The 19,738-nt window shown below is 39.1% G+C and overlaps 2 protein-coding genes across 2 annotated transcripts; one reads left to right on the forward strand and one right to left on the reverse strand.

Annotated features, from left to right (window-relative positions):
- Window positions 1-851: 851 nt before the first annotated feature.
- LOC103998754 (uncharacterized membrane protein At4g09580) lies at window positions 852-4,425 on the forward strand. The gene is made up of 4 exons (XM_009420326.3): window positions 852-1,218; window positions 2,872-3,142; window positions 3,674-3,844; window positions 3,917-4,425. The coding sequence occupies exons 1-4, from the start codon at window positions 1,052-1,054 to the stop codon at window positions 4,040-4,042; spliced, it is 735 nt and encodes a 244-aa protein (XP_009418601.2). The 5' UTR covers window positions 852-1,051; the 3' UTR covers window positions 4,043-4,425.
- A 1,120-nt stretch (window positions 4,426-5,545) lies between these two features.
- LOC103998974 (protein HAIKU1-like) lies at window positions 5,546-6,085 on the reverse strand. Its single transcript, XM_009420604.2, has one exon. The coding sequence runs from the start codon at window positions 6,083-6,085 to the stop codon at window positions 5,546-5,548; it is 540 nt and encodes a 179-aa protein (XP_009418879.2).
- Window positions 6,086-19,738: the final 13,653 nt, after the last annotated feature.

A 19,738-nucleotide genomic window follows, 5' to 3' on the forward strand; every position in this document is an offset into this window, starting at 1 on the left:
ATTAGGCCATAATTTGACATGTTTTATCATTTTAATGCCATTAAATAGTATACTTTGTTGTCTTCTTTTTAATAAGTATTTGCGGAAGAAATTGAAGGAAACTTAATATTTCAAAATGATGCTTGCATTTATTTAAATTTCTTGGTTGTGTTTGATGTGTGCACATACTTATTCCAGATATTAGAAGTTTGAAAACTAACATTACAGAATCTAGAAGCTATATCGATTGCAATTAAAGATATATGATTTCTTGGTTGCCATCATTGGCTGCTTGGTATCCAAATAACTCGAGATATGTTTGTTTTATGATATCAGTCAAACATCTCAATAATCACAATTCGTATAAATATCTATCTGAGACAAATCCAATATTTATATATAATTTATCTATTATTAATTGATGCTGTTGTTGACGTTGAAGTCGAATGTTATAGCACCAGCAACAGGGACAATTTTGGATTAAATTATGATGACTTATATGATTATGATCGTAATATTTAATAGGGTTATAATACCAGGTGGTGCTATTCTTCACGTCCGTGACTCACGTTTGCATATTGACACACACGATGAGAAGCAAGTCTCTCAAGGAACCGCTGTTGTGAAGCACATGCGCTACTATGTCTTGTCTCTATGTCTTGACCGAGCGGCCAAATAGACATAATTAGACGCATGATTCGTCAACAGTTGGGCCCCGCCAACAGGTGCTGTCGAAATACGACTTCGGTGGCTTCGGACGGGACAGGTGACACGGATCCGACTGGAGGTAACGGTCACGTGAAGAAACTGACCGACACGTTTCCGTTGCGTCTAATACCACGGTGACGGAGAATATTCGCCACGGGTTCCTCTGCCCCTGCGGAACACGCTATCTGCTAAACTCCTCATAACAAACCACCACCTTCCCCTCCTCCAAACGGCAGCGGAAGAAGAAAGGCCGAGGCTTTCGTTTCCTTTCTTCTTCTCCTCCTCCTCCTCTCCCCTCCTGCATCGCCGTTTTCTTTCCGTGGGAACGGGGTCTGATCTGTACAGGGTGGGGGGAAGCCGGGAGATGGGCGGCCGTCGGAGGTTCCCGTTGTCCCGCCTGGAGGTGGCGGCGGCCACGGGGGTTTTGGCGAGCTACATGTTGGGGCTCGTGGGGCTGTACCTGACGATGCCCGCCTCTGACTACCGCTTCCTTAAACTCCCTCGCACCCTCGAGGACCTCCGGATCCTCAGGTTTGGACCCGGATATGCTTTCCTCGTCGTCGATAGCTCATCTTTGGCTTAAAGTTCGCGTGCTTTTTTATGTTTTGGTGTTCAAGGGTGTCTTTCGGGTGGCTTGATTGTTTGGGTTCTTGATTCGGTTCTGCTTGTTCTTCACCGATTAGATCTCGATGAAGGGAATGGAGCAGTACCTATATTGTTATGTGGATCTTATTTCTTGGATTTCTTTTGAATATTGCATTGCTTCGGTGAATTGAGTTGGTGAATGTGTAAACGGGTAATGAGCTACGTAATTGTCAATTTACAGTATCTTTACGAAGAACAATGTACATATTTCACATTTTGATTCCATGAGCTAACCTTCCGTGCGTTAGAATTTGTCAAGACAAGAGGATAGTTGTTTGAAGAAGAATGCTCTGTAGATTCATAGAAAGATTGGTAATTTTTCTGAGCACAGCCGAGTGGTCTTTCTGGGTAGGCAGAGATGGCTACCTTATTCTGTCAAGTACCACTTTTTGGTTTATTTGCTTGCTTATGATCTATCTAACTTTCATAGTCACCTGCATTAAAAAAAATTTAAATCTTGACATATTAAGTATTTTTTAGGTACCTAGTGTTAGAGATTTCATGTAGGCTTTCGCAAAGAATCACCTTTTGCTTAAACTTTTTAGAATAATAATGAAAATTTACTCAAAATAATTTGGCTTGGTTAATATTTGCATGGGATGAACTAAGTTATTTGTTAATTCTAGAAAGAAGTAGAAAAAAGGTTATGTATATTTATTGCGCATGTGAAGCAATGACCCAGACCATGTTGAAGTTGTGCAGTAAATTGAATTGACATCGGACTACTCAATGTCTTTAAGAAAATTGACAAAGATTAAAACCTATGAGTCATATGTCAGCAGCCATTAGGTCAAAGAAAGCTGCTAAAAGTACACATTAGTGGATGTCTTCTTCCAAATTTCAAGGCATAACTCTTTCATAATTCACTTGGGCCCGAAGATTAGGATTTCCCTTTTCCCACTCTTGAATAATTTTTATCTTAAAATTTAAATTGTAGAAAGTTGTACCTCTCAGATGTAACACTAGTTCTGGTCAAAAGTCAGATGCAAAATGGTTTGAGGAGTGGTCACACTACATGTGCCCATATGTCAGCTTTCTATACTTTTTACATTCTGTGGTTTGTCATTCTAGCTGTTCCAAATTGGATAAAGACAAGGTATGCTAGATTTTCTTTTACTTTAGGTCACTAGCTACAGTTACTAACTGCAAACTTAGTAAAAAGTATAGAAAGCTGAGGTTAGAGGAGTGGACACACTACCTCATGCCAATTTATTTGTTACCATTACTTTATCTGTGTTATATTGCTGGTGGTGTGCCATCATGTGCCCATATGTCAGCTTTGTACAACCTCAGCTTTCTATACTTTTTTACATTCTGTTGGTTCTGATCCTAGCAGCTCCAAATTGGATAAAGACAAGGTATGCTAGATTTTCTTTTACTTTATTTAGGTCACTAGCTACAGTTACTAACTGCAAACTTAGTAGTTCTAAATTCAACAATTATGCCTTAAGAACTTTGTTCACTTCAAATGTTCTCTTGCATAAGTTGGAATTTTTTTATGAACCAAGACAAACGCTGAGAATTTTGAACCATGTGCAGGGATCATCTAGAAAGCTACACAAGCGACTACACTATGCAGGTCTTGATGTGCTACTTTACAGTTTACATCTTTATGCAGACCTTCATGATCCCAGGAACTGTGTTTATGTCACTACTAGCTGGAGCCCTCTTTGGAGTTGCTGGAGGCATGGTTTTGGTGATTGTTGCTGCAACTGCCGGTGCCTCTTCCTGTTTTTTCCTGTCGAAGATGATAGGAAGGCCCCTGGTTTTCTCATTGTGGCCAGATAAGCTGACTTTTTTCCAGGCTCAGGTAAACTGGAAGAACATTATGTGTTGCTACCATAAGTTTCATGATAGTCCTTTATAATAACCAGGACTTGGAATTTAAAATTGGTTTAATTCAATCTTGCTTACTGAGTGCTTGAAATTTCATGTTTATAACCATTCTGATTTAAGAGTTGTGCTACGAGAAACACTGCCCTATGTTCTAAGGGATTTGATTGATTCATCTTGCTTGTACCATCTAGAAAATCTTCAATTTAAATTTTCTACAGCAGCAAACAATCTAAGTGGTGCATATATGATATCGCCTATGTTCTCTCATTAGCATAGACATCTCAATTTGTTCTTACCAATTTATTTAGGCATTAAATTTATACTTATGACCTTGAATGTTGAACTGTGATTTCTCATTGCTATGTTAGATTTTGATCATTTGAAATCTTGAAATCTTTGTTTATCTTGCCCATCCTTTCCTCACAATTTACAAAATAGTATTTCCTCATTTCTCTGCATCTTACATTGCATCTTAATCTGCTTGATGCAGTATCTGTGCTGACAGGTTGCAAAACGAAGAGAGAAGTTGTTTAACTACCTGCTGTTCCTTCGAGTCACGCCGACACTGCCGAACACATTCATTAACATGGCTTCTCCCATAGTCAATGTGCCCTACCGTGTTTTCTTCTTGGCTACTTCAATTGGGCTCATCCCTGCAGCATACGTCACCGTGCGGGTATCATTCCTTCCGTTCTGCTTCATCATGAAATTGCCCAAGTAGGTACTGATCACCTTGTTTGATTCCCAGGCAGGAACAGCTCTTGGTGAATTAAAGTCGGTGGCCGACCTGTATGATTTCCAATCAATAGCTACAATCTTCTTCATAGGAATTGTTACATTGACACCTACATTTTTAAGCAAGGGTCAGAAGTGAAGTGCATGATCTCAGTTGGAAACAATCATTCCTTGGATGCAAAGTTATCTGATCATCCATCTGTGTATTTCAACTTCAGTAGAAGACCATTCTCTTCCAATCCTCATAGAAGACTCAATCTTCAGTGGCAATAGCCAACATGGGTTTTGCTTGGAGTCAATTCTCTGATGCTATGCTATGTTTGCTCAGTTGACCCAACTTATCTGAACAACTTCTGATGCTCGCTTCTACTGAACATGTAATCAAATAAATCAGCCATTCCTTCTGTGACCTGCCACATTAAATGATTAAGAAACATCTGTTGAGTGCTATGCTGCTGAACTCATCTGAATTCGTTGATGTTTTATTATTGCAATGATCAAAGAAGTCTATGTGCTGAGTCACACTTGAATAATGTTAGATTGGATAGACACTTGAATCAAAGGTTCATTCTATGTCAGTTTGTGATGAGTTGACTTGTTTCTTTAGCAAACATTGCAAGAAGCCCGTGTGCTATTACACAGTTGAACAAATCAAAATTAATCAGCATTTGTTCCTTAAATCTTGACAGGTTGACTCTAAATTTATTTTTGACTGCAAGAAATGTATGCACAAATTTTGACTGCAAATTTTATTTAATGCTGTTGTGCATGTACAATAAAATGAAATTTATACACATGCTGCCATGCATAAATCCCAACCTACTTAAATAGTTTTTTATGTTTATTTTTATTTTTTCACTATATGGATCTCAATGTTTGATAGTTATATACATATACATCTATATATATATATATACAAACATACATATATATATATATATATATATATGTATGTTTGTATATATATATATATACATATATATATATATATATACATACATACATATATATATATATATATATATATATATATATACATACATATATATATATATATGTATATATATATATGTATATATATATACATATATATATACATATATATATATATACATATATATACATATATATATATATACATACATATATATATATATATATATATATATATATACATATATATATATATATGTTTATGTGTGTGTAAAATTTGATCAAGGGATCATATTTTGAAGAATTAAGAATCTTATCATGTAAGATAGCTAATATCTTACTAAGTATAACCCTAGTAAGATGATATATGTGTATGTAGAGATAGAGAGAGATAATAGACATAATAGATTTTACTAGAAACTATAAATATTGATTTTTTTTTTTTAGTCTAATTAACGTAAAAGATCCATATATTAGAGACCTTAAATAGTTAGGATATTACTGCTTTGTCCACAACTTACTCGTGCTTTAGAGCTTCACATGTTCTTCATAGCAAGAGAAGGAGGACAGGTTTTGTTGATTATTATATGAACTGCTTTCAGTTTGCAGTTTTCTTCTACTGCATGAAGTTAATTCTACAAACAAAGAAATATAATGGGAAGATTTCGTCCTTCGTACTCCCAATCAACCAACGGATGCAAGAAACATGTTACAGATCCTTCCAGATAGGAGACCGAGGGAAGAGCACGTCCGGCGACGGCGGCGGCAGAGGTTGAAAGGCCAGCGGCGAGAACGGGTTGCTGGGAGAGAGAGGCAGCTGAGGGTGGAGGAACCCAGGTGACTGCAGGTGCAAGAACTCGCTGGGCGACTGAAGGTCGAGCGGCGGCGGAGAAGGAGGATGAAGGGACGAGGCGGCGGCGCGGCGGGGCCCGTCGGAGTGGAGGAGGGAGGTCTCCAGGAAGCGCAAGTAGGCGGAGAAGGGAGACTCGGCGGGTGGCGGCGCGAGAGGGGCGGGGCGGGGAGGAACGGGAGCCTGTAGCGGCGGGGGACGGGACTGGTTGAGGCGGCGCGGGCGAGGAAGGGCAGAGGAGGCGCCGGTGAGCTGCTGAACCACTGACCGGAAGTCGCTACTGCGGATGTTGTAGACGCGCGGCTGGCGCGGGAGTGGCGGCCCGCGGTTGACGGCTGCGGCCTCCTTCTTGATGACCTTGTTGACTCCGAGACCATTGTGGTTCTTGGAGTTCTCCATTCCTCGATATTCTCTTCTTCTTCCTTTCCTCTGTGCTTGATTCAAAGAGAGCTGCGAGAATCGATAAGACAGTGTCAGAAGGAGAGGTTTGCGTTGGTCTTTGTTTCAGACTGTCGTTTAGGATGGGGAAGTTGGAGGATAAGTATCTAAAACCGCGTATTTAGGAGAGAGAGAGAGATAGTGGACGTCAATGAGTCAAAGGTTAAGACACATTATATTACACATGTAGATGCTTACACATCAGTTCATTTATACATAGAGCTCTGACCATTGACTTTGAGTTGTTCTTTGGGGTGACTTCAGAGGGCAGGGAGAGTCAAGGAGGGAATGGTGAGGAAGGGGAAACACAAGAGACTGTATTCATGTCAACCGATATCACACTAATAAATCATCAATCGACCCCAAACGTTGTTATTGGTATTATATCAATCGAGGAATATAGATAGCCTAAGTGGTAACAGCAGTTTATATATATATATATATATATATATATATATATATATATATATATATAATCTTATCGTCTATTAGATATTACTTCATCTATTCGACATCGAAATTGTATCCCCGTATGAATTTGAGATGATTGATTTATTGAAGATATTTGACACAAAGTTTGAGAGGTATTTTTTTCATAAAATATTTTAAAAATTTAGTATCTATTTTAATTATACCATAATATCTTGAACCTAGTTGATTTGTCTAAGCCATATGGTATCCTTACGTATTTGTCCACAGAGAGTCAGTCTTCCATAAACCTATTATGGTTCATTTAGAATCTATAAAAGAGAAGACGAATTAGAGAAAGTATTTAGCTCGAGAACTACAAACAACTATTTTAACAAATACTAGGCAATGTAAATTACAAACTTCGTAATTCTAAACGGACACACGACAAAGGATCTAAGGTGGTCTGCCATGATCAAAAGTTCCCACATAACACTACTATGGAACAAGACAGTGAATCAGACCTCGACACTACCCCAAATACTCATCCAATTATGTGTCACCTGGGTAGCTCTTGGGTATTGTGTTGTTTGACACTCTACACCACTCTTTAGAGTTAGAAAACCCTTAAAATAGTTGCTTGGATGACTTGTTTTTGAGTAGTTATGCATCTACGAGACAACTACACACACCTATATTTATAAGCCTAAAATGACTATAAAAGTTAATCAAAATAGACTACCAAATCTACTACCTATATATTGTGTAAAGTATGAATAAAATTGAAAGACTTGGACGCACATGAGTATTACATCGAATACTTTATTTATAGCTTTGTCAATAATATTCTCCCTCATTTATTCCTTCAATATCCTCGTCGAAGCTTTTGTAGATGCTGTATCTCCTCGCCTTTATTGAATCTTCAATCTTTTGCTCCAATTGCAACACGCCTCTTGGCTCTTAGCTGCTCTTTGTCGTTGTTGCTGAGTAGTCAAACTTTGACCTACCATGCTACTTCTACTTGCTAATGACATTGATTGTGGTATGAGATCGACCAAATTGTGTTAATCTTAATTGGTTCTTACGAATTCTTCGAAAAATATCTTTCTTGTTATGTACTAATCTCTCAAACATCTCATGCTACTTGAACTAGGTGAATGCCTATTAGAGCTTTAATAAACATCGCCTCATAGACTTTAAATTTTTTTGCTTTTTCCTCCACAAAATTAGCCTATCGATTTCTCTTCTACTTAGTTGTCGTGTCTAAGTTAGTTTGCATCACTTTTGCTTTCGATTGATATTTTGTTGGAAAATAAAATGAACAATCTACTCTTAATAGAACCGATCACCATTAGTGAGAATTTGATAACTATTATCTTTCACTTTCTTCGAAAGGTCTTTGAATGTATGTAGAGCTCATCTACTAGATAAATAGGAGAACTGAAATACTCGGTTTTACTCATTCTCTTCAGAGTTAAGAAGGTAAAGATTACTTAATTTCACTCATCACCTTGAGAGTTACACCCTATGCATTAAGCTAGTTATTAGCCTTCGCTTGTTCTTTACTTATACTTCTGAAATACTCGAAGTATTTGTACTCATTATATTGAGTTAGTTACTATAATTCACCTTTTCACTCCTATCAAATTTCTGGAATGCTAAAAGTTTTACTCGAAAAGAAAAAATTTTGTCCTAACTTAGAGTAAGTGTCCATTAGTTTTGGTCACCTCTAGGATTATGCTATCTTCTCCATTATCTCTGTCGCCTACTCCTTTGAGTAGAAAAAGTATAATATCATATATTGCCTATTTCATTCCTTAGTCGAGCATTCATATATTACCCCGAAGTCTCTCATTTTTGCCAATATTGATGAGAAGCTCATTAACACTAGTCTTACGAAGTTCCCTAGCCTCTACCCTTTAATTTTACCTTGGTACTTGGAGTTTGCTTTGCATTCTCTATCTCCTGGGCTTCTTTCACATCCAAGCGCTCTCCCTCAATAAGAGTAAAGGATTGAACTATTCTACCATGATCCATTGTACCATATCACCTACTAGTAATATCTCCATTACTTTTTTTTTATCTTTGTGGGATGAACTCGGAGTACAATATCTCCATATGTGGTCTTTGCTAGCACATCGTAGGTCCTCTGTCACCTTTAATTGTGTTCGCTCCTTTGAGAATCAATCTTCATCCATCCGCTCTCGGGTCACACCCGGATGAAGTATAGCCTTAAGATAGTTCGTTGCCTAGCAGCCCTCGAAGGCCATTGACTTCGTTGAAATTGGTGCACCACTGTTTAGATCCTAGGCGTCTACCCCCCAACATAATTTTTGTTGCGCACCATATCCTTTGCAGCAACTTAAATGGTAGTACTATGATATTCTTCAAGAGTATCTACCTTTGTACCCTATTTTCTCGTACTAAGACATTTTAGCCCCAACTTTGCTTTTGTAAGGTGAGTCACGTTAGTTCCTCCATCAAATGCTTCGTCGAAATAAAATGCATACTCCTCGAAGTATTATTCAAATTTGGCATCATGTTCTCTTTTCTATGTCGACTCTCTTTATGTGGCTTGTTCACTTCACTAAGTTTCACTTAAGTTGCTCCCATCATCGGTTTGCATTGAGTTGATGGTGGCCCTCGTACCTGCCATTTCACGGGTCAGTTCTCTGTTGAGTATAATCTTCACATCAACTCTAAGTGTGCATTCATTTGGTATTGCCTTGAGTCGCTCCCTCAATCTCGTAATGCATTACCTTATGCAAGATCATGTGACAAATCTTTGCTACTCACTTATTCCATTGAGTTTTATAAAATTTTTGTCTTAAGACCTACTCAACATATGTGATCCATTACACATGATTCTCTTTTTGGAGAATCGAGACTTATCGTTCTTAGATATATGTCATATTGGAACAACTTTTCTCGTCGCATTCTTCCCTTTAGAATTTCGAAGATCATCATCCCCTTAGACTACTATGCCTTGCTGAACAAACTCAACGAGAGAATATCTTACCTTACAAAATCATTTTTGAACACACACATGAGAATAGTAGCAAGAAATCCAGTTCACACATGAATTAACAATTAAGAACCAATGAATCTCTAAATGTTGGGGCATAGAGGATGTCCTTCTTGAGTACTTTGCCATCCTTTCTTCAAAAGATACATCAGCCTTTTTCCATGTCACAAAAAAAAAAAAAACTCAACATCCAATTCCCTATCCTCCGACATATCCACATTAATATTGGGGTATGTTTGTACATTGATCTCTATGACCCGATCATCATCGTAAAGGATATTGAAGTGGATGTGTTTAAAGATAAAGTACTTGTCTTTGCCCGAATGACCCCCTCAATCTTGCCCATCAAACCCCATGAAGGCAGATCATAAGTAATAGTCCTTTGATACAGCAGCATGTCTGAACTTTGCAACATCTTCTTTTGACATGTTTTTTTTGACAAAGAGACTTTTGACTGCTGCTCCTCCAAGAAAATATAATTCGTACGGTGCATCGACCAAACGATCACCATTTAGAACTTCTTCCCCAAGGGCTTCCGTCTTTTCGGTAACATGCTCTAAATCAACAAAGTTTCGTAAAGAGTTGTACACACTCATAAACGTACAAATAGTGTTTGCTAACAGGACTCATCATGCAGCTCAGAAGTCGATGGAACAGTAAGGATAAGTGAATAATAATAACCTGGTGAGCAGAATGGCAAGTCATAGGAACGATATGTCTCGCTGCAGATGCAAAAGGGAAATATGACTGTCACATTCAAGAAACACTGAAATGTTAAAAGTAAATGATAAATATCCTAAAACAAGAGCATCATTAGAATGCCAAAGACAGGGTCAAAGGCAGCAGAATTAACAGGGCCTGGCTCACAATCCAACCAGCAGAACTGATACCACTACAATGTGAAGCACACCAAAGTATAAAATCCCTGAGATTTAATAGAGTTTGGTTTTTCATAAAAGAAACTATTGAGAAACCAAAATAACAATCGATGGTAAAGGATCGGAAACACTACTAAAACATGAAGCACTCAAAAATTAGCTTTGCTTGATCGGACTCAGAAATCAAGAAGCATGCAAATGATCCAAGATCACAAATCCCTAATCTTGAATGCGGAATTTGACTTATTTAATGAAAAAGCAACTATCCACGCGAATCAAAATAAGCTTACAAAACAGTGAACGATCGGAGCGACGAAAACACGAAGCATGCGAAATCAAAGACGATTTTTAGCTTTGAATGACGCTTAATGGAGACTTCGGTATTTCTATCGATAAAACAAAAACCACCGACTAAGAGAAATAAAATTAAACTACAAAAGCGACTCATGATCCTGCGTTCATTCTAAATCACAAAACAAGCAAACAGATGATCGCATTCTTGAAGAAAAGAAAGGGACACAGACAAAGATCTATTCGCTTCAAATGATGCGCAAAACACGAACCTAAATAGCAAATTCAGCGACGAAGGAGGAATTCGAAACCGATAATGACGCAAGAATCGAAAGGAAATCACCTGGGGTTGTGGAAAGGTCCGACCTAATTGGCATACAGGGGGACATGATCAGCCCTAAAGTCCATACGTTTCGCTGAAAGAAGAGGCTTGCTCACCTTCGTTCCCGAGCCGAGGAAGACCGAAGGGGGCGATCGGCTCGCTGGTGGATCTCGGCGATACATACAAAGAAGCTGAAGGCACGTGCGAAAGTTAATTTCAAATTAAATATATATATAATGCAACGATAAAATCTAATTAGTCTAATTAATTTGGGGGCTTCCAGAACTAACTTATTGGATTCGATTCAAGAATCGAATCTGTCCAATCCCGCGCGGCCATTGCCTATATAGGCGTATCCCTCTCCTCTCCCACTCCCACTCTGTCTTCTCGCCTGCCTCTCGCCTCTCCTCTGCTCCATTCTCCTTCTCCTCCTCCTCGTTGATTTCCTCACCTCTCTTAGTCAAGAAACCGTCTTTAGTCGTCCATGGAGCCCGTCGACCTCGTTCCGAGTGGTTACAGGTTCCTTCCCACGGCGGAGGAACTCGTGGTCGACTACCTCGCCAACTGCGTTGCCGGCACACCGCTCCCAAGCCGCGCTGTCGCCTTCGCCGATGTCTACGGCACCGAGCCGTGGAATCTTCTCTGCAGCGATCGACAGGAGGGCTATTTCTTTGCGGAGCGCAAGCCCAAGAACAGCGGCGGCTCGCGCGTCGATCGAAAGGCCGGCACCGGTTCTTGGACTCTGAACAAAAAGCAAGAACCAGTCAAGTCCATCGTCGACGGGCGCGAGATGGTGGTGGGACGAAAGAGCTTCCTCTCCTTCAACGATGGCCGGCGGAAAAACTCCGGGTGGACCATGTACGAGTTTGAGATGTGTTCCTCGGGCTTCGAGAGACGAGTTCTCTGTCACGTTAAGAAGAGCTCGCATCATGCCATCTCCGGCGGCAATTTCATCAAAAAGGTTGAGTCGACGTTCACGGAGGCCGCGACAGAGACGGTCTCCGGCGGCAGCCTCGTTGGGCAGAAGAGAAATAGAGAGGAATCTTCTACTCTCTCAGCAAAAGCATCGACTCTCTCAAAGAAGCCAGCACATTCCAGCGGAGCATTGCAGTCCGACGTCTCACCACCTCCAACCGCGGTGGTGCAACATCCCATATTGGCTCGTGCTGTGACACCCCCGGAGAGTCATCTTTCCTCGGTCGATTCAGTTGCACCGAACGAAGCCGGAGTCCCATCCGCCGCTCTATCGTCAACGGATGTCAGTGGAGGTGAGCTCGTGATAACTGCGGAAGAACTCGAAGCATTCTTGGCTTCGTCTTCGCCGTCGGTCGATCATGGCGGTGAACAGAACTGCATCGACGATGCTTTCTTCACCAGAGAGGTTGAAGCCTCCTTGATGTCGGATGACACCGACACAGCCTCGACTACCATCCCGAAGGCCTCGCCGTCAGGCCTTGTCGATCTTCTCTTGATACTCGATGATACTCGAATTGATTCGACCACGGTCGTAGAGGTTTCCTCGTCATCGTCGTCGATCGACTTCGTCGCGTGTGAGAAGATGTACTTCACCGACGATCCCTTCTTTCCGATCCTGGAAGAGGTCCATGCCTTCCTGATGTCCGATGACACCTTCGCTGCCTCGACTACGATCTCAGGGGCCTCGCTCTCATCCTCAACCGGCGTTGCCGCGGAACAAACGGAGTGCGTGGACAACGCTCGCTCGACAACCCCGAAAGAGTTGCAAGTCTCGTTGATGTCTCATGGCACCGGCACCGATTCGACCACGGCCGAAGCGGTTTCGTCGTCATCGTCGAACGACTTTGTTGGGTGTGAGGAGACGGAGAACGTAGATGATGTCGACGACTTCATGCAAGAGATTGATGCCCTCATGAAGTCCGATGACACACCTGTGGATTCGGCAATGATCTCGTGGCTGGAGCAGTAGCTTGCTTGTATGAAAGCTTGTATGGAAAATGTTGTTTGTTCATGTATATCATAATACTGGAAGGAAAAGAAAATTCATGTTCATGTAAATATTGGCGACAATAAAGTTCAATTTTCATCCCATGTATTGTTGTTTCCTTCATACGTTGGTATTTATATGAAATGGTGTAGTTAATGAACTCATAATTTGAGATATCACTGTCTCGTCCTCATGCATCAACAAATCATAGTTGGTCACCGTCCTCAGGGAGAAACAGTCATGGGTGGGTTGACCATATATCAAAGTCAGACATTTGGATGACTTCTTCTAACCATCATCCAGTAAATCATTTTTATGTGATCCATGATGTTGTTATTGTGGAGATTTAAAGGATACTGATGAAGCCCTGTAGCTGAACAGTGTATTTGATTGCTCATTGACATCACTTTAAACCATGAATGAGAACAACAGAGCTGCAACTGTATTGAAATAGATTTTGTGCACACCATTGCCTCTCATAATCTTACATATATTTAGCAACATAAGCACACCATCGTCAAATTGGCAATGACTACATAATACATAACTCGATACAATAGATAGGTTTAGAAGTTTGAGCAAATCTGTAAAGCGGATGCCACCATCAATGCCAATCTCCACAACACCAGTTGCACAGGTATGCAGATCCCTTGGAGCATCGCACCATCAGACATCCTCTCCGTGGGCAGCTCCAGCAATCGGGTTTCCTGCATCTAATTTGGCAGCAATAGTTGGTCGTGAAGGTGGTGGTGCTGGTGGTTGCGGTAGCTTTGACAGGGAGTTTGAGAGTTTGTCGGATCTTCTTGAGCCGGGTTGCAGTCGTCAGGTTCTCCATTTCTTGAATGAACTTGCATAGGTGACGGATGTAATTGCAATGACCTCCTCCTTTGATCCGTAAGGGATCGTATGGTTCTTTCGCTAGTTTCCATAAACCATGTCCATAAAGCCAATTCACTACATCATCTTTGGTACCTTACAAGAAGACATCCTACTGTTAAAACAAAATATAATCTACTGGGAATATTTATGATGATCAATCTGACACACATTTTAACTTCTAAATAAGGGGTATCAGTTCACACTAAATACAAGGAATTATTGACAATCTACAACACAAATTGACAACTGGTACATATCGGAAAATAAAACAAAGTCACTAATAATAACAGGCTTAAATAGAATCAACGGAGAAGACACAGTTTCAAGCTCGATGATTACTAACATTGGTCGAGAGATGTATCAGCTAACTTTGAGAATATCGACCTTGGTTCCAAAATGAATGCCTTAATTACCACCATTGAATGGCTACTCTAGTCTATGAAAATCCTGAGGATTGGATATCTATGCATATCATCTTATTTCTAAACGAAACTGAGAGGTAGAAGAAGGAAACACAGAAAAATATAGTTTTAGTTCACGCACTGGCATCAGCTTCCAAGAAGTGGTCATTGACTGATTTTGGCTAATCATTCTGAATGCTTATACCTTCCGCAGCAAGAATTTACTTTGGAATCAACATTATCATCAAGTAGAGAAATAAGATTTCTATTACCAATGGATAAGTATTGAAAAGGATCTTTGTATATGGAGGTGCTCACACTATCCAGTCAAATCCTAAACACATGGACAGAAATTTGCATACACAATGGATAGTCATTTGATTTCTACAGTGTTTTGATCATCTTGGGATGACCATGAATAGTCCGGTGTCCATATACAAACTCTTGTATGTATATCGAATTTTTCGAATTAGCAATTTCCCTCACATATATGTGAACTTTGTACAACTTTTTGTCATTAAGCAACTCATATCTTCTTATATGGTCTCATCTTTTACTAAGAGCATTACATGCCTTGAGCATCATTTAGTTTAGTTGTTAACATTGAGCCATAACTCAAACTTAATCATTCCAACTTTTATGTGTTATGCGTTCTTTCTAGCTTACTTATCCTCACGATGCCTTTAATGCGAAGGATTGACTATCCATTGGAATGACAATCTTATATACTCATTCCTTTAAGTAACTTATTTCCCTACATTTTAATGTCAGTTTCTCTCAAATGATCGTGCGTGCTGGTTGCCCTCAATGTTAACCCGCTAGGTCCTCTATGTTTGAATGATAAGTGTTTCTAAATATGCTTGTCACTCTTATATCATCTGTCACGGATTTAGATGGTTTTACCTAAATCATGCAACACCCTTGTATGTCCATCTCTAAATGGTCAGCCTTCTCGAAACCCTTTATGGACCCCTTAAAGATATGTAAAAGAGAAGACGAGTTAGTACAATCATTTAACTTAGGATCCATAAACAGTCATTTCAGTAAACACTTGATAAATAATACAAATTACAAATATAGATTTCGTAAACTCTAAATAATTGCATAATAAAGAGTCCAAAGTAATTCATCATTGTCAAAATCCCTCACAAGTTGATACTGTTGTAAAACAAGGTAAGAAACTAGCCTTATACACTATACCAAAGGCCTATCCAACTATATGCTACCCGGGTAGCTCCTGGGTACTATATATTGGCTGACACTCTATACCACTCTACTGAACTAAAAAACTCCTAAAATGATTGTTTGGATAGTTTATTTTTGGATAGTTTTATCTTTATGTGATGATTACACGTAACTTTCATTTATAATCCTAAAACAACCACAAAAGTTACCCAAAATAGGACTACCAAACTTACTTAAGCCATGTATATACTATGTAAAATATGAATAAAATCGAAAGATACAAACATATACTAGCATTACATCGAAAATCCTATCTATCACTTTGTGTATTGACACTCTACAGCAATCTATGAAACTAGAAAACTTTCAAAATAACCATTTGAATTATCTATTTATGGATAATTTTATCTTTATACAATGATTACACATAAATTATGTTTATAGACTTAAAACGATCATAAAAATTAATCAAAATGGATTTACTTTAAGTCCTCTATTATGTAAAGTATAAACAAAATCCAGACATAAACAACATTATATCAGTTCTACAATTTTGTACGTGACAATAAAAAAAAAAAAGAAAGAACTATTCAGTGACATGAAACGAATCTACATAACACGGTGAGTCAACTCCACATCGCCATTGTCATCCTCCAAAGCCGTCAACTCGAACCCTAAAGCTTCATATGAGACAAGCTTGCATCATGCAGCCCACCAAGTTCCCATCACACAATCACCACGCCCCTCTATCTAAACCCTTCACCACCCCGGCCATGCGTTCGCGCGGATCCTCGAAGCTCCAGTCCCGCCGCATGCCTCCGCTGCGCACCAGCCACGGCTCCTCCTCCGTCGCCGCCCCCGCCTCTCGACGGTCCGTGCTGCCACCGAACAGAGCGCTGCCGGTGCTCGCGATCTTGCGGTGACCCTTCTGCTTGTCGTCGGGGGGGTCCACGGGGATGGAACTGCTCCTCAGGTGAGCGTAGAGGGGCGGCGGGGTCAGCTCCCCCGACCAGCTCCGGCCGACCCCGAAGCACCTCGCCGCCCACGGGACGTCGTCGCGGCCATGCTCCAGCTTCGTGTCCCTCCTGGGCTCCGAGTGCCCGCCGCACGATAGGCAGTTCAGGCTCATTCTGCTCGGCGTTGGAGAAGAAGGCAGGGAGGAGTTGAGATCATTGGGGAGGAGATGAAGGTCCAAGATCTCTTATATGGGGTGGAGGCGGAGGAGGAGATGAGGCCTGCACAGCTTTGGTCGAGCCATTTCCATGGAGGGACGGCACCATGCAAGTGTTCGTGCCAGGGGTTGACCGGGTTGCTCTAATCTTTGCACACGGAAGAGCCTTATATTACAAAGTTGCCATCACCTTTGTCTTTGACAAAGGGGATAACAGTGAAAAGGTTAAGGGCATTAATGTGATTTTATGCCATGTTAAGGGTATTTTGAGAGGTAGACAGACGTAAAACCTCTTAGAATGCTTATCCTGACAGAGACTATGGAGGAGAAAAGAATTCCTTTTGGATCATTTTATCGAGCAAATACTTATCCCGACGGATAATTTCGAGTAAAAAGAGGATATCTTTGGATAATTTTGACTGCTTGCAGTTAGTTACAAGTCTCATTAATTGGGTTCTTTGATTTAGTCGTTCAATATTTCATTTTTTCTTTTGTTTTAATTATTTATTTTGAAAGAAGATTTATATTCAGTCTCTTTTTATTATTTACAAGGAGTACTTTTTAACTATTCATAATGTCTTACCATTCATAATCTCTTTAAAAATTAATAAAATAATATTTTTTTTATTTATAATCTCTTTAATTTAAATTTTACTCTTTTATTTTTTTCCTTTTCTCATATCTCTTGTGATAGCCACCTGTGCACCCTGTCGTTATCGACGCTTCCCAACTTTCTATTGTTGATCGTTGCCTCTTAACCTGTATTCCCCACCAATCATCACATCTTAGTCTACGCTCGTCATCGATTGTCGACCCCTGACTTATGTTATGACCTCGCTTGTCACTCCCTAGACACTATCATTATCATCATCCGAGGAGAGAAAAAAAGAAGAGGAGGAAGAAGAAAAAAAAGAGGATGAAGAGGAAGAAGATGATATTTATATCCATTTATGAAAGGATAGTTTTACTTATCTAAAAAGAAATTAAATAAGGTGATAAATAATAAAGAGGGGGTTGTAAATAGTAATCTCCTTTGTAATCTCATGAAGAACTTTTAATATTCCTAATATATCCCTTAATAAATAGATATAAATATCCTCAACTTATTATTTAATTTCATATGTAAGTGTCTAGAAGATGCATCTTCCGAGTGGTCTTGAAAATGCTTGAAATATATTTTAGGATACACCACGTTTTTCTTCTCTTTTGAATCAGCCCTTCTGATGGAATTCGATTGACTTTCGAGTGCGTAGCAGAAGGTGAGATTGATTTAAAATTACCTTTATGTTGAATCATTAAAGAGGCATATGAGACAAACTAGCTATCATGAACAAAGCTATACATTGGATGTTTGATAATACTCATGTATCTCGGTATCTTTTAGCTTTGCTCATACTTTTCATAGTATGTAGAGGGTTTGCAGTAAGCTTGACAACCATATTTTGGTTGGTTTTTATGATCGTTTTAGGCTTATAAATATATGTTGAGTGCAATCATCGTGCAAAGGCCAAAACTATCCAGAAACAAGCCATCGAGATAGTCATTTTATGGGTTTTCTAGCTCCGTAGAGTGGTGCAGAGTGTTAGCCATTTAATCAGAATACTTTTTTAACTATTGACAATGTCTACTATTCATAATCTCTTAAAAAATTAATCAAATAATATATTTTTTATTTATAACCTTTTTAGTTTTAATATTACTCTTTTTTTTTTTCATTCCCCACATCCCTTGTGATAGCCACCTGTGCACTTTATAGCTATCGATACTTCCTAACTCCCTATCATCGATTATTGCCTCCTAACTTATGTTCCCACCAATCATCACATCCAAGTCAACGCTCATCATTGATTGTCGACCCCCGCTTGTGCTTTGACCTCACTCGTCACCCCCTTGACACTATCCTCTAAGGAGAAAAAAAAAAGGAGAAACTATAAGATGATATTTATGTTCATTTCCAAAAGGATAGTTTTGATATATTAATTTTTTTTAAATAAGGTGGTAAATAATAAAGAGGGGGTTACAAATCGTAATCTCCTTTACAATCTCATGAAGAACTTTTAATATTCATGATATATCCATCGATAAATAGATATAAATATCCTTAAATTATTATTTAATTTCATATGTAGGCGGTGCTTAGAAGATGTATCTTGAAAAAGCCCAAAATATAAATACTTTGGGTATGGTAGAAAAGGTTTAGTTGGGACACACAATATGTCTTTTTCCTTTGAATTAATTCGTTTGATGGAAGTCAACTGACTTCTAAAAGGGCAAGGGGAGATGAGGTCGATTTAAGGTTACCTTTGTGTCAAATCGTTAGGGAGATATCCGATGACGAAGACGAATTGACAACTTGCAATGTTGATGCAGCATCAAAGATCATCACTATTGACACATTCACATGTTTTATGGCATCATAGATCATCGACATGTGTTGGAGATGATTGAAGCAACATTGGAGCAATTAAGGTTCTGAAAATGATCAAAGGGGATACAACTAGGGTTCTAGTCCTAGCACTACTGGCGAGGATGATTGACCAACAAATGAAATAGATTGTATTAAATAGGAGAGGAAACATGTTAATGAATTGAAGTATTTTCATTTCTTCAATAAGGCTAAAGTTACTTCAATAAAGCTTCTTTGCTTCTTCCATAAAGTTTTTTCAATAATTGTTCTTATCTTCTATTCTTTTCTTTAGTATCAAATAATGATAATTGAGAAGTCATGAAAAATAAGGATATGATTGATAATTAAGGAATTATATTTAGTAAATTATATATATATTTTAGGTAAGCATATGAAATAAGAGTATTGCCGATAAAAAAAAGGGGGGGTTCGGCAATAGCAATCTCCTTTGTAATTTTACACCATTTTCATATTTACTGTAGCATAATGCATGCAATGTTTTAGCTCAACTGATTTCTGTTGATTAATGATTCAAACAGGTCAAATAAAAATCTTGCGAAAAGAATGGATCTCATAGTATAGAAGACTTAAATCAAATAGGTTTACCATAACATTGGTGGCTGATTAGCTCAAGTTTTTGGATGGATCACTTAAAGTTTACTTATGTTTAAAATAATTCATATA

Source organism: Musa acuminata, chromosome BXJ1-9, assembly GCF_036884655.1.
Source record: "Musa acuminata AAA Group cultivar baxijiao chromosome BXJ1-9, Cavendish_Baxijiao_AAA, whole genome shotgun sequence".
NCBI classification, from domain to species: Eukaryota; Viridiplantae; Streptophyta; class Magnoliopsida; order Zingiberales; family Musaceae; genus Musa; species Musa acuminata.